Source organism: Chrysoperla carnea, chromosome 1 (assembly GCF_905475395.1).
Source record: "Chrysoperla carnea chromosome 1, inChrCarn1.1, whole genome shotgun sequence".
Classification (NCBI taxonomy): Eukaryota; Metazoa; Arthropoda; class Insecta; order Neuroptera; family Chrysopidae; genus Chrysoperla; species Chrysoperla carnea.
This window is the reverse complement of record NC_058337.1, coordinates 60198073-60215079: the sequence shown is the minus strand read 5'-3', so window position 1 is coordinate 60215079 and position 17007 is coordinate 60198073. Positions and strand designations below refer to the sequence as shown.

Sequence of the window (17007 nt, the reverse complement as noted above, 5' to 3'; positions counted from 1 at the left end):
GAGCATCCGTATAATTAGCATGTTTGCCTATTAAGGTTTTGAGTACAATATGTCTGCAGAATTAGGAGAGCATCAGTAAAAACTAACATGTTTGCCAATAAACTTATTATTTAAATTTATGATATTTTTTCGTTCATATTATTCATCTAGCGTGTTTTTTCCTAAGCGGTACATTTTTAGACCGTGATTTGATTTTTTGTCAAACTTAGACATATTAAGCAAGCAAATGAGGGGTGAATTATGGAATTTGACAAAGGAATAAGGAAGATAAGGATAGGGCAGGAAAAAACTTGCTAAAGTAATATAAAGTAGGTGAACATATCGTGGTTCCCATGGATAAGACACACATACACACAAATCATATCTCACACTGTTACGTGATGAATTCTGCTAGTTTGCTCACCATGGCAAGCCGCATTAAGGAACTTCGTTCCAAACATTGAAGTCTTCTGACATTTACATCTAATACTTATTTAAAAAAATAACAAATACCTAAAAAATAAATAAATAAAGTTAAGATATCAAGAAAAAGCAGCATTATTTTAGATATAATTTATATTCTATGTTAGTTGCTAATAGCTTTTTAAATATTCAAGGTTTATGAATAAGTTATTAATATTTTTATAATAACAGTTGTTGTGTTATGTTGTTATTTATAAAAATAAAACTTGATAACACCATGAATAACATATTCAAGTTTTACAATAGTTTTTTGATGGTAAACAAGCAATTTTAAATATTTCTTTATTGTAAAAAAATATTGTAAATAGAATAAAGTTGACCAAAGACTAATAAACAAGTTAAAAATTATAATTTTCTAATTATATATGTACCTGTTTTATCAATACGCAACTTCTTTACCTATTCGTTGTGTGCGTACTCATGGTAGGGACAATAAAAACGATGCCAGCGCTTCCAATGAAAAAGTTTGACGATAAAGGAGGCTGTTATGACTAATTTGCAATTCTTTACATGTTAATGTTGTAGAAAATGTCAAATTAAAATTAAACTTAATGCATTAAAAATTGTGAAAATAAGAAATCAAACTGCACGAATATTATTTTTCAAATGTAAATTATCATAACTATTTTTTTAATTTGTGAGACAATAATATTAAATTTTCAATGTAAGCCATAAATGCAATCGATACAATTATATATGCATGCATACAATTCTATAATTAAACAAGTGTATCGTTACCATAGAAAAGCCTCCAATAAAACTCACGGACGCACGGTGGGAATACCTTTTTGCTGATATTTTAGGATTTTGATGTTAATTTCTTAAATATCGAATGCAACATTGAAATTATGGGAAGAAAATAATATAAATATGTAGTTCAAGTATTATTTTAACCACAAAATGCCAGTAAAACCTAAGGAATATAAATAAAAAAGCTTAATAGGGCTTATAAATTTTGTTTGGTGTAAATGTACAGAAGTTTTTTAATATGCAAGCAATTTTTTTACAAAAATATGTTATGTCTAAAAATGATCAAAGTTTTTAGAGAAAAAATATAAAATGCAATAAGGGCTTAATAAACATGGTTGAAAGTTTTACTGTCTTTTTGTGGTTAAAATAATACTTGAATTTCATATTTGTAACATTTTCCTTTCATAATTTCGGATGTTCTTTTTAACTTAACAATTACAAAAAAAAATAAAAAATAAAAAATAAAAAAACAAATCAGATACAAAAAATTGTTTCAAACAAAAGGTTAATCATTTGAGAGTCACGATCAATTCCAAATGTTTATATTTTTAAGTGGATAGATTCTTTTAAATGGAACTCTATATTTTTTGTAGGTGATTCGTATTTCATAGGGGAAAAATAATTACACTTTTCTAAAAAAGAAAAAAAATTGTTTTCATGCATATATTTTGTGACGCGAGGAAAAAAATAACAGATATTTTCATTGATTTCATATGCGAGAACTGTTGTTCTTTAAGAAAGTTCGTAGAATGTGAAGAAAAATTTATTATTTTTTTATATATTTTTCAAATTTAATTCATACATTTTTCAAATTTCAAGTTAAAAAAGCACTCTAAATATCAAAATATTATGTATAATTTGGCAAATTCTGTGAAAGTACGAATCCTGAAAATCCTTTTTGTAAATTATAAACATACAACTTTACGTAGAGAAACTGCCCGTTTCAATTAGGACTACGGGTTTGAACTGAATAGAAGTAAAAAATGTTTTAGTGACAGTGGCGGATCTATTAGGAGGCCCCAAATCAATTATTTTTCTGATATCCATTTTGAAGAATAAACAAAAATACTAACAAAAATAAAATATGTAAAAGTTTAAAAATTTTAATTTCTTGCCCTCTTTCGGGTAACATTTTAATTAGACAAATCAATAACCCAATTCAATTAGACAAATCAAACCCTCATTCTTAGAAAGGAGTAGCACCCACCCAGAGCTTTCCGGAGCTTTCCTAGAGCTTTCCGGACAATAATATGATTATATCTTATCAACTCAAGCTATTTAAAAGTGATATAACAAGAGTTAGAAAAATCGTAACCTCCTTTAATTTATTCCGAAATAATGCGTAGTTTTAGCTTCTGCTTATTCCAATATTTTATTTAAAAATAGTAAATAATTAAAAATAGTTATGTCTACAATTTTCTTAATCATTTAGTTACTCATAGTATAATTTACATTTTTATTTTAATCATTTCAATAATAAAATAATGTTTTTTAACTTATAATCAGACATTATTTTGTACATTTTAATTTACAGAAATTTTGCATATTAATACATTTTTTGTATCATGGCACTCGTTAAACAAAGTTTAAAAAAGTTTTTCTAGTTGTGACTAAAATCAGTTCATATAAAAATATAAAACCATTGCAGTCGCTCGGTGGTCAAGTGGAATTCCCAGTCATGAATTAAATGAACTACTTTTTTAATTTCTGTTTTTATTTTTTATTTTTATGTAATTTTAGTAATTGTATATTTTTTAATAATTATAACAGATAATTATTATTAATTAATATAATTTGTTATTGTTCTAATCAATTGAACCTTATATTTGATAAATCTTTTCCATTTCTTTATAGAAAATATGAAAAATTATTTCAACCGAAAAACATTAAAGTAGGTTTTTAATCTATGGATTTTTTTAAACAAAATTATCAATTATTTCGAAAAAGATTGATTTTAACCAAACTCAATAACAATTAATGTTACATAAATTGACATATTGTTATATAAATCCTATAGTGTTTATGTCACCGCAAGATCGTACTTTCTGTCAGATTGTGAAATAAGTAGTACAATTTTCCAAAAAATGATCAAAAACTACCCCAACCTGTACGAACTCGATCCAAATCAACCAAATGAATTGGTTTTTGGCAATTGGTTTTTGGAGTTCAGTTAGCACGTGTTAAAGTGAAAAAAATCAAATTTATATATATATTTTTTAATTTATAAATCAATTTTTTTTATAAGAAATTGATATTTAAATATTTTAGAAATAAAAATAATTTTTATTTTATTTTTTTTTTGCAATATTCATTTATATTTTATACAAGATTGTGACAATTGTTTCGATCTATTAAATCAGATTCATACAAATGATATTTACAAATTTAAATATGGAATTCTACTAACGAAAGCTCTCAACAATCAAGCCGATATTTTTTCACACTTTTATAGTATTCTTTCAACAATTTGAATATGAAAAGTATTATTTCTTTTCAGTTATTGAAAAATATTAAAAATTATTTTTATTAAATGAAGCAAGAAGTTTAAATTATTATACAATATTATTTTAAATATTTGTTAATTTTATAGTTTAATTAACATTATTTAAAAATGTAGCATTAAATTAAAAATTAATCATTTTAATTAAATAATCACATTAAAAGTTAATAAAAATTTACGGTATTGATTGCGATGTAATATCTTATTAATTAATAATTTTAAAATACATAAATGTAAATTTCCATGAAATATAAAAAATCGTAATCAATAATTGAGAATTTTTTATAGAAAATGTATCAGTGTAATTATCACTAATTTTTATTATCAATTAAAATATTATTTGCTCACAAAATAAAATATTATGGGCAATAATCCATTATTGAATTTGGAGAGAAGTTTATTTAGCTCCCTGTGTTTTACATTTGCCCATATCTCTTTGCATTGTGATATAATTTACCCAGCATTTATGGATGATCTCCGTATGCTATCCACATTTATATGCTCGGTCCTCGGAACATAATATGTGTGATCTGGTATTCTCAGTAGCCGATTAAGGTTCGAAGCCGCCCTAGGCCCCAATTGCTTGCTGGGATGCTTGGAAAAATGTACAAGCAATGCCACATTATAGTAAGCATTTGTATAAATATTTTTTAGAGTATACATATTCAGTATTTTCTGATGAATCTTTGAGTTAATAATGTTAATTGAACATATTCATTCATTTCTTAATATCTCTTCAAAATCGGGAAACATTCTTTGATTGGCGTGAAATTTGGAGTGAAAATTTTTTGCTTTGGCGTGAATTTTTTTAAGAATCCATTTAAATATTCATTGGTGGAATGGTTAAAGTTACAATTAAATTTCAAGCACTGCCATGAAACCCTTTAGACTATCGATTTGAAATTTGATGTTATAGGTTTTCATATTCTACCTGCCCTGGTGACTCTTAGTTTTCGAAAATCCTGTTAATTTTCCCAATTTTCTATGTTCACACCCAGGTACAGTGAAAAAAGAAAAAGTATACCTGGATGTGAACAATAAAAATTGGGAAAATAAACAGGACTTTTGAAAAATAAAAGTAGATACCAAGACACCCAAAACATAATATAAATAGCAATAACATATCCAAATTTCAAAACGTTGGAGTAAAGGGTATCATTGAAGTGAAATTCAAGTGTAACTTTAACCATTCTTATCTGGAAAACCTCTTTTCTTTATAAATTCTTATTCCAGCAAAAATCTTTACAAATACACAACTCTTGAATAATTTGATTTTTTTATTTTATTTTTAACATTATTTAACTTAATTTAATATGTATATATCTTCCATTCATTTTTAATAAAACTAATCCAAATTATTTTTTTTAATTAAATTGTCCTAAAATCAAGCCGCTCTAACCCAGACCTCATGGGCCTAGGCGTAAATCATCCATTCTTAATAAAAAAAACAATTCCAATTTATTTATTTACTTTTTTTAATTAGTTTTACAATAGACAAAAATGTAGTTATAAAAAAGAGACAAAGTATGCTTACTGTTATCTATCTATGATAAGAAAATTTAAACGCTGCTGAGCGCTTAAAATTTTTGAAGATACTAAATTAGAACCTCACAAATATAGTAAAAATAGTAATATTTTGCGTAGGTGATGAGATTAAATTTGAAATATGAGGTGAAGTACATTCCAGCAGACAGACAAACAGACATACTAACGGGCGGATGGACAAACAATATCATTTTAGTTTGATAAATAACAAATGAATAAAATGACGTCAAGTTATTTAATGAATTTAATTGATATAACAAATAATATTTTATTAAGAGAGGTACCGTACTGCGTATACTTAGATGATAGAAGGATCGTTACACCTTTTGTATTATGTGGGAAATTAAAAGACGTAATACATAGTAGTCTAAAGTTCACATTGAGCGTACAACTTTGCTATTGCAAAATAAATTACTGCGCAATTATCAATTGTTAGCCATTGACTTAGAGTTGCTCGTCGTGAAGGTGAGGTCTTCATGAAATTATGTTACAATATTCAAGCTCAGCAAGTGCTCATTGGTTTGTTTTATTGATAAATATTTAAGAGTTTTTTATTGATAGATTAATCAATACACTCTAATTATATTTTACGATGATGATTGCATTTTAAAAATATTCAATTTTTATACCATGTATATGAAATATATCAAGGTATACTAAGTTTAGTCCCAAGTTTGTAACGCTTAAAAATATTGATGCTATGAACAAAATTTTTATATAGGTGTTCATTAAATCACCTAATTAGTCCATTTCCGGCTGCCCGTCTGTTTGTCTATCTGTCCGCCTGTCATCACGATAACTCGAAAACGAAAAAAGATATCAAGTTAAAACTATTACAGCGTGCTCCGGTCATAAAAAGTGAGGTCGAGTTCGTAAATGAGCAACATAGGTCAATTGGATCTTGGATCCGTATAACTCATCTTGTAAACAGTTAGAGATAGAACAAAAGTTTAAATATAGGGAATGTTCTTTATAATAAAATAAACAACTTTTGTTTGAAACATTTATTCGAAAACATCACTGTTTACCCGTTTACCCGTGAGGGGGCAAATTAGTTTCAATTATTGTATGTATGTGTGGTTTTTCTTTACATACATGACGTAAAAAAAACAAACGATTCTGTAATCAACGATATCTATACTTGGTATTTCAACAATTAACTCAGTCAATTGTTTGTTTTCACTTGTTTTTCCTGGGAAATAAAAAACACGAAGTGGTAAGAATAGAAAAAAGGCCTATTCAAAATAATTTCAAATGGATTTATTTATTTTAGTTTTCCATTCTCAATAATTGATGATTCACATGTATTAACATTTTGACATACAGATCGAAACCGAAATATATCACTGGAATAATTTTTTAAGTCAATAAAATAGCGTCTTGCAATTTCCAATAATTTAAAAAAAGTATTAAGAATATTTATTCCGTAGTGTTTCCCACATTATTTCAGTGGTGTGTCCCACATTAAGTGTGATACAAATTCTTTAAAAAAAATTCAAATATTGCTCTCGATTATAAATATGATGATAAATAAGCTTAGGAAAGTGTAATGGATGGCAACTCATCTGCGACATAATAAACTGCAAAATGATTAATAATAATAATAATAATTTAAAAACTGCCTCAGGCAATCAATATTTTATATTTTTCCTCAAATTAGATGAAAGGTCTCGCAAAATTACAATACACATGAGTAGTATAGCAAGTCTTAAAGAAATGACGCAACATTTTTGTAATTACTGAGTCATTTTTTAGAAATAACAGTTGATACTAAGAAGTAGGTATGGAAAATCATGAATTGAAACGTGTATTCTTCCGTTAATTTTTGCAAAATATTGATTCATTAATGAAAGCAATCGGTTCCGCTTCTTGTATGTTTAGTTACAATAGCATTCAAAAATAACTACATTATTATTAAATTACACTTGTGTGTTTGACAGTCGTATACGTCTGTGTTAAAAGAAAGTCATGAAAACACAATATACATATTTAAGAGAATTGCAGTTTGCAACTCTTGAAAAGTGAAGTGCAATTTTACGAAAAAAGAAAATTAATAACCAACAATTTTTTGTAGATATTGTTTTGCCAATGTCTTTCTTTTAACTTACATACTCGAGACAAAAAAAATCCTTGAAACGCGAAAATCGAAAAATTAAATTACACGTTTCAAGTTCCAATAATACAAAAATCGATTTTTATTGATTTAATAGATATTTTTGTTTTGATGTTCATTGATTGCCATTATAGTCTACTTTTAATGCAATTGTTAAAACATTAGTGTATATCCTGATTTCAAACTTTTTAAATCATTTGTCGGTGGACTGCATCAAAATATTTAAAATTTAAGAGAATCACTTCGAGTACCGCCAGGCGACAAAACTTTTGTTAAAGAAACATGAGTACCTATACTTTCCGAAAAGTCTTTGACGCATTGAAATTCTAATCTGAACTTAAAATTTCTTGAATGCAGAGTTTAAATTCGTTTTTGCTCCTATATTCGAACTAATATTACAGCGGGAGACATTTTTTTTCTCTAAACGATTTACAACATCAGGAAATAGCATCTACTTCTCTACAAAAGCGATTAAAAATGTAAAATTTTTTTTCAAGGAATCGAATAAAGACGAAAACATATCGGAAAAATTCAGAGTGGATTTTTAAGAAAATATTATTTTCAATTTCTATATGAGAATTCCCGAACGATGTTACGTTGTTTCATATAAAATATTTCGAAATCCTTTCATAAAAACTTTGAAGCCAGGTTCGAATTCAGAACCTCAAAATCGATAAAAATTGTTATTTCTCATAATCAACAAAATAAATTAATTTACACAAATAGAAAAAAAAGGAAAAAAATACACACGAGCCGGAACTTTAACCCGGGACCTCTAGACGTCCGGTCTAAGCCGTAACCAATTTCGTCACTCCTGCTTAAGCTTAATGTGAGTGACACAAATTATATGTAACCTCTTCGTGTCTATACGTATTCTATTTGTATATCTAATTTTGGTCAACAGAATGAGTAATTATTTAAAAGGTTAGTTTAATTTTGAAAGATACTGTATACAAAAGTTTTAATAATAACTTGGAAAAATATATATTCACCTACAATTTTAATAGAAATAGGTAGGAACTTAGTATTTTATGAATCACCTACACAAAGTGTTATTAATATCTGAATAAAATCTTTTTATTATTCAAAGAAGAATCAAATCCATTTATTAATTTAATAATCATGATGATAATAATAAAAGAATGCTTCTTTTTTAATGCATGTAAATATTCATTTGCATTTTGCATCTTTAATGAATTCGAATTACTTTTTAATTAATTAATATGAAATAATTAAAATCTAGATATTGATTAATTAATAATTATTATTTAATTATGTGTTAAATATCTTTTGATCCTTGAAATAGTTTAACATTTTTTTTTTTTTTAAATAAGTTATAAATTTTATTTAGAAGCAGGATATAATATTAATTAATTATTTGATTAATTGAAAGGTACATATTTTTGAACCCCAAATAGCTTAATCTCGTTTCTAAAGTTTATCTTTATTAACTTTTGTGATATTGCCATATTTGAAACATCTTATTTCAAAATCTGCATAGAGGTCATTTAAATATTGAAAGGAAGTAAAAACGTCATCTTCCTGGCAGTCTATCTGGGACAAATTATTAAGAAAAAAACTATTAATGAAAAGTGAAAATGGAAAACGCAACCTGCTTAAATGAGATCAAATATCGTGGACCCCCGTTTACATCTCACAGACCCCCAATTCTTTTTTTGTTCCCTTGGGCCCTTGTAGATCATTGTGGTCCCCTAGCTAGAAATACCATTGCTAGGATAGCATCTTTTAATTCATTTAGTACGATAAAATCACTGAGAATATCGTTAACCTTGAGTACAAGAACATGCGTTCCTGTACGTTTCTGCTAAGGTAAAACAGTAGCCTAGATATAATTGAAATAGTTGGATACCTTATTATTACTTTTTACCAGTAGCCACAATATTAGTTCCGAAGACACCTGTTTTACTTTGCGTTCCGAGATTAAAATCTATGATTGACAGACAACTAAAACTTTAGTATAACTAATAAATTATTTTAAATGTATTGGGTATGATATTGAAATTGATGTAGGTACTACATTAATTGTCTACCAGTACTATGACATTGTAGCTATAAATGTTTTCCCATTGGCGTATCACCATCGTTTTATTAAAAAATTCTTTAAATATGTAGGTATTAGTTGTATTCTGGATGGATGGAGTGCAATGCGTGAAACCACTTCGTTAATCCCTTAGCAATGACTGCGTTTATCTAGACTTGGTGCCAGAAAATACCTACTCAGTTAGTATCAATACTCCATAAATCTTAAAGAAAAAACAAGTTAAAATAAACAATTAACTGAGTTAATTGTTGAAATACCTCATTCGAAAGTGTTGAACATGTAGGCCAACATAAAATGCGGCCATTTTTCTTCCAAAATTTTTCAGGGATTTTTTTGTTAATGTTTTGGTATCTACATGCTTTGAAGCTTTGAAGCTATTTTCTATTTTAAATTTTTACTACACGTTTTGCTCTAATTTGAACCCTTACGGGATAATAAAGATATTTACGAAAAAATGTTTCAAACAAAAGTTCTTAATTTTTTTATCAGGAACATATTTTACAATTAAACTTTTGTTTACATTCAAACATTACGATTTACAAAATGGGATCTACGGGCCCAAGACCAGATGAACCAAAGTTACTCATTTACGATTTACGAACTCTTTTCAATTTCAATTTTGATTCAGACGGACAACCGAAAATGAACTAATTACGTGATTTTAGGAACAGCTATACCAAAATTCCTTTTTAGCATCAATATTTCTAAGTGTTAAAATTTTGGAACTAAACTTAGCATACTCTGGTATGTTTCGTATACAGGGTATTAAAAGAATTATTGATATACGGGATGCTTGCGAGCGATCTGTCCAGTCTAAACAAATTGGGTGTAAATTAAAAAAAAAATATTCCCTTTTTAATCAATAACAACTTAAAGTGTTCTAATTTAAAGTGTTCATCTATCTATTACCAATTTCGGAGTCGAGTGAACTTTTCATTGAGCTTGAAAACCTAGGTCAAGTTTAATGTCTGTGTAAGATGTGCACTTATACACCCAACATTTTTTAACTTGAAGCATTCTTATCTATAAAACTTATTTGTCAAGTTTCACGTATAGACCAAGAAAAAAAAAAGCTGTCTGTATACGGATAATGTTCGAAAATAAAAATTATTATGTCTTGAAAACAAATGACTTATATTATTGTCTTGTGTAGATTCATAATTAAAATCCCGGTGAATCCTCTCGACTCTCCTGTAAAAATATCCTTATCAAAACTTGCATATCCCAAATATTATATCCTGCACATATGAAGAATTTTATTTTCTTCGGGAATAATTTTTGGCCACTGAATAGGTATTGTCGGATTAGGTCAGCATCAATTTAGGAATAATGAACTAACAATCTCAAGTTATCCAATAGAAATTTGTAGAAGTTTATCTTCTCTTACCGCAAAGTCATCGGATCTTGTTATCATTAAATGAGCCTGTGTATTAAAGTACTATAAAGCTATTTACTATGATTTAATGTACATCGCGATTTCGAATTATTCAAAGAACAAGAGAAACGTTGATCAAAGACAGTTAAATAAGTAAAGTACCGTATACAGTTATTTATCTCACTATTAAACTTTAAGTAATGTCCGCCTTCATCTTGCTCGGCGTGGTTGCGCCAATGCTTTTTCTTACAATCAGTAATGGTTATAAATATAAAAAAACGCTCATGATTGAGTATTTCATAGTTAAATTTAATTATGACCATTATGAAAATATAAATTATAGTCAAATAGTTTCTTTATTACAAGTCAATTGCTATGCAAAAGGTTAATAGTATGCGAAAAAAAAATATATTCTATACATCGATATGATACAATTATAATTATTATTAATTTTATATGTCAATTACATGAACTTTTAACAATAATTTAAATCAGGTCAAGTGTGAAATTTATACAGATTTTTCATTATATTAACTAAATAAGAAAAACTAAATCGAGTTAAAACTTATTTCTAGACATAACTGTTATTGCTAAACTTATAGTCTATAGGCGTACTACTTTTTTTAGCAAAAATATTGGTAACAGGACAAACTAGGCGGGAAAGGGTCGATAATATAGTCTAATTAGAGATTTTTTTAGTGCTGGAAAACTAAAAAATCTAAGACAAAATAAATAATGAAAAAAATAAAAACTCGACTGCATTAAATGAAATCTGAAAAGAAAGAAACAAGTCCAGTAGTTTACATAGCGACTTTTACGTCGAGGCCCATTATAGGGAAGTTTTGGGCCGATCTAGATTTTAATGAATCTCGACTGTTGAAGTCGCTATGTAAACTACTGGACATGTTTCTTTCTTTTCAGATTTCATTTTACGCAGTTGGGTTTTTATTTTTTATATTATTTATTTTATTTTAGACTTTTTAGTGTCTCTTCACTAAAAAAATCTCTTATTATACTATATTAAAACTTTTTTAACCTATTTATTATTTCTAATTAAATTTATATAACTTATATATATTATTGTATCCCCTTTTAACTACTCCTTATGACAGTCGGGTAAAAACATAGGATACGATCTTAGCTCTAGTAAAACTTTTTGGAAGCTTTTAGGGCTTACAATGGCAAGTGATTCTCTTTTTACGTAATTCTCCTTTTCTCTCTCTAACTTATCTTTTTCTCTCTCATACATACAGAGTGAGTATTTAAGGTAGTAAGTTTAATTTTTACTATTAGTTGAATTCAAGTTTGATACAAAGTTTGTAAATCAAATATGTAATATTTAATACTTTATCAATTATTTCTAACCTTATCGTGATCTTAGCTAATTATTACACATTTTAATAGAAAATTTTAGTTTGATAAATTTGTAATAAAAAATATGACAAATTTTACAATTTGCAATGCTAATAATTGATAAAAAAAAAACTTATCTGCTTGCGATAACTTGTCGTCATTATTGAAGGACAATGTAGTGTTTATGAAATACTCAATTAAAATGTATTCAATTATATTATCAAATTTAAAATATATTGAGTGTGAAAAACTAAAAAAACTAATAACTCTATCAATAATAATTTCCTTGCGATGAAACTTTTTGATTAAAATTCAATGTAGAATTGCTGATGGTCTTCTTCTATCGGTAGTTATTAGAGCCAACCTGTATATATAGTCACGTTCGAGACTATAGAGACTACAAAATATGCATCTATATACAACTTGATTTCGATCTATCTATATACAGCTTGAGTGCGTGAAGCAATTTTTAAATACTTAGTTAGCTAGTAGCGCGGCTGTACAGGGTGGAGCATTTTAATATATTTTGGCTAATAGCTCGCTTGGTAGTTAACCAATCAAAAAATAACTTTAACAAAAGTTGTAGAATTTGATGGGGGCATCATGTTCTGACATCAGAATGGATCTGATTCTTCGGGTTGCTTTAATAGTCAATTTAGATCCTAAAAGGTAAGAAATAGAATAACACCTAAATTATTTGCATTTAATCTAAAGAAAATACGCTAGTCTTAGAAAAATTTTTTAGAAAAAAGTTATCAAGGACAATACAAATCATTCGTCTGTGCACATTATTAGCATGCTAATAACTTTTAAGCGCAGACAAATTTTCAAGATCATATGAATATCAAGGTCAAATGACAATATCCTCTATATCCTCTGTCGCTCTTGACAACTTTTGGCTAAAGCCTTTCTCTGTTGCAAAGCGTGTTTTCTTTCGATTAAAAGTAATAATGACATATTTTCCCGAAAGCTAAAAATTTTCGAAAAAATATTTTGAATAAAATATGTTAGTTTTAAATGAGAATCAATTTTCTATTTTAAAGATATAGATATATTATTCTCTCTCCTAACTTTTAAGATCTAAATTGACGTCAGAACATGATGTCCCTCATGCAACTTTTGTTCATATTTTTCATAATATTATTTGATTATTTATGCCAAATGTTTTGTAGGAAGGAAAAAAAAAATTATGCACTTCGTTTTTAGAACTGCCATCTCAGACCGGGAACACCTATATAACGAAAAATATCGAAGAAAGAAGTATACTATCATTAATTATTTTGCAAAGAAAATATTTGATGAATACTCAAAATAAACCGAGAACAAATTTTCAATTCGAAATTACAAATTTTACGTTTGTTCTAAAAGTTTATACCTCGAACTATATAAACGAAAAAATAATTACACGTATTAGCTAATTTATACTTTGATGATTACATTGTTATATTGATTCAATTGATTTAGGCATTTTCTCCCAATTAAAAATGTTATGTCAAATACCTAGAATTCTCAATAATAATCTTTGAAAAACAAAATTCAATACCAGAAACTTTTATGTTTATTTTGCATCTCTGTATTGATATCTAATATATTTACTATTCCTTTACTTTGTACAACTCGAAAACGGTTTTTACAATCTTTACCAAAAAAATCCTAAATTTTTTTTATTACAATTTTTTTTTTTAAATAAATTAAAAAATTTGGGTGTAGTTAATTAAGTATATGTATACCTACCGATAGTTTATAATTTATAGTTAGAATAAATAAGAAAATAAAATATGCTCTATCATTTTTGGAATGTAGACTATACTCGTATATTAGAGTTCATGTGAGATTTTATAGCAGATTTGTTGTATATAGATAACCTGGTATAACCTTTAGTTTTACCAATGACTTTAGTTACAGTTATAATTGTCTCAAAAAATGAATTCCAATATAATGATATTCATTTAGTGTGTTTTTATTATCTGTTTTGCAAAACACATTATTATTAAAAAAGTCCAAAATTAATATTCTGTAGAGTAGTACGATTTACATTGAAATTATAAACAGGAGAATCTTTATTTGAACCTAGGCTAGAGGTTAGGTTATATTGGCTGTCCACGATGGACACGTTTAGGCTATAGAGCCCATTGTGATATCATATATGTGTTTTACCACTTTTCCGCTGATAATTTCATTTATTAGCTCCTCAATTTCAGAGGCTGAGTGCACCTCCTTCATGCATATACCATGCACTATAACACCGGCCCATCACAACTATTATTTAAAATAATTTTATTGCGACGGCGGGAATCGAACCCGCTACCCTAAGCATACCTTGGACGTAATTGGCTACACCTTAACCAACTGAGCTAATTTGAACCTAGCTCGAAAATAAATTTTAATCTAAATTTTAGGCGAGTGAAAAATCATTGAGCAAAACTTTTAACTTTATTAAGGAAAAAATTTTTTTTTGTCTACGGAACCCAAAGAAAAACCAGTTTTGTATTGATTTCAAATTCAAAATTATGCATTTAATTGGCACTAATTCACACATTTTATTGTCATTGGCTAAAATTAAATAAATCCATGCTGGTTTTGTTTACAACAAGGCAGTAACTTGAAGACCTTTAGGGAGCTAGTTCCTACCTACATCTAAAAGCAAGAGATGGTGGCAGTTGTTTACTTTTGCTATCAATAATAGAAAACTTTTTTTAAATATAAGTAAAACAAACTATACTTTATGCGTTTTATAGAGACAAACTTTTTGAACTTTAAAGTGTGTTTTCGAGCTAATAGTACAATTTAATTGAATCGAATTTATATTTTTTCTAAATATAAGTTATTTTAAATCAGAAGCAAAAAAATCGAACTACTTAAATTAAACTGTGTGCTTTAAAAATGTACTTTGTTTTATGAAATGTTGGCCTCGATAAAACACAACAGGTATCGGTAGGACGACATTTGCAATTTACTTATTAGAAGACGAATAATAGATTTCATATACTGGTTGTTTAATTTACATCTTTGCATAGTATATCTCAAACGAGTATGAGAGAGTACTGATGTATATGTGTTGAATGTAGCTTCGATACGCGGTGCGTTGTACACAGCACGCAGAGCAGCAGTAGAACCATCGTACAGCTTAGAGGTAAGCTACAACACTTGCAAGAAACATATTACACCTCTTTCTCACGCGTATTTCTTAACGCATGTACTCTGCCATACTAAACCAATCGGCTAAAATTCATTTCCTACACGAGAATTACCGAAAATAATTTTTTAGTTATTTAGTTGGTTGCTTTTTAGTTTACAGGGAACACAATAGTGAATACGCAAAAGCAAATAAATTGAGAAACCATAGAATTATTGACACATGTAAAACATTGGTCTAGCGTATGTCTAATTTTCAGACTTTTTCCATTATTACTTCTTCATTGAAATGTTTTCCATCAATATAAATTTTTTTTAATGTCCAATTAATGAATTGTAATAAAATTTATTTTCCAAAACTTTGCTTTAATTTTAGTGAAATCGAGTCGAATAGCCGAGAAAATAATAAAAAAATTATTTTGATTAGACGATTCATTCAGCAACCTATATCTGCATTCTGCATTCTGTATATTGTATAAAAATTGAATCAAGAACACATAGATCATAATACCTAAATAAAAAATGTTCTTAAGTTGACCAGAAAACTAGAAGTCCAAAGTTCGCTTTGTGATTACAGAATAAATTTTTAATTTCTTCAGCATTATTTCTTGATAAATATTCTATTTTCAAATGAAATTTGTATTTAGTTGTTTCAAGTCCCACAATCAAAAACTTCAGGTCCAAATCTCAGATTTACCAAGATTTAAAAAAAAAAATGCATTTCAAGCATTCTCAAACATGATGAGCGTCTCAATTTGAAACTCTGGCTTTGATTATATTTTTCTTGACATTTATAACTCTTTGAAGAATTATATTTACGAAATTTTAATTATTTACTAATATCAAACAATTGTTACAGGTTCAGCACACTACTTTGTACAACCAATACCAGGAACAGAAAAAAATGCACAAGAAATGCTTACTGAAACTGTAATTGTACCAAAACCAAATGCGAGTGACAAAGCAAGTATTAATAAAAATTCCAATGTGGCTATTTCTACAGCGGTGCAAGCACCATCAATATTCCCAAAAGAAAATTCCTCATTGTTTCATTTTGTTAAGAATGAAACAATTCAAGATGCACTTTTATCACATACCTCAAATCACACGGTAGAAAATGCAACAAGTATAACTGCACCAAAATCATTTCCAACAGACTCAAATAAGTATAAATTTTTAAAAAATAATACAATATTAGCTCATTTAATAAATGCAACCGAACATCAAAATGTTACTCAAAATGAATCGACAACAAACTCGACTCCATTATATATACCACCAAAAGTATTCCCAACGGATACAACAAAATATAAATTTAAATCGAACCAAACAATCTTAGATACTTTTTTATCAAAGAATCCAAATCATGTGGATACAGAAATACCCGATTTATTATCCAAGAAACATTATGAGGGTGAATATGATGTGGATCAAATTGATCCAAATTTAACAACTACTGCTAAAACTGTTATTATTAATTCGGTAGTAAACAATACTCGTTTGTTTACTACTCAGTCTGAGACCGATCAAGTTATGGAAAATGGTAGTATTGTTGATAAACATTTTGGACATGATCATTTAACAAACGGGAAGTCACAAGTGGCGCATGGTCCATTGGCTGGAATATTGATTGGTGTGTTATTACTTGTGGCTTTAGTTGGATATGCTTCGTTAGTTTTATGGAGGAGATCTTTGGAGTAAGTATCATGTCT

The 17007-nt window shown here is 27.7% G+C and overlaps 1 protein-coding gene across 2 annotated transcripts in view; it reads left to right on the top strand.

Moving 5' to 3' along the window:
- LOC123302878 overlaps window positions 1-17007 on the top strand; it is a 37842-nt gene that overhangs the window by 14875 nt on the left and 5960 nt on the right. For both annotated transcript variants that reach the window (XM_044885979.1, XR_006535562.1), the window contains exon 2: window positions 16155-16992. In XM_044885979.1, coding sequence (XP_044741914.1) covers window positions 16155-16992 — 838 coding nt within the window. The remainder of the gene's footprint in view (window positions 1-16154; window positions 16993-17007) is intronic.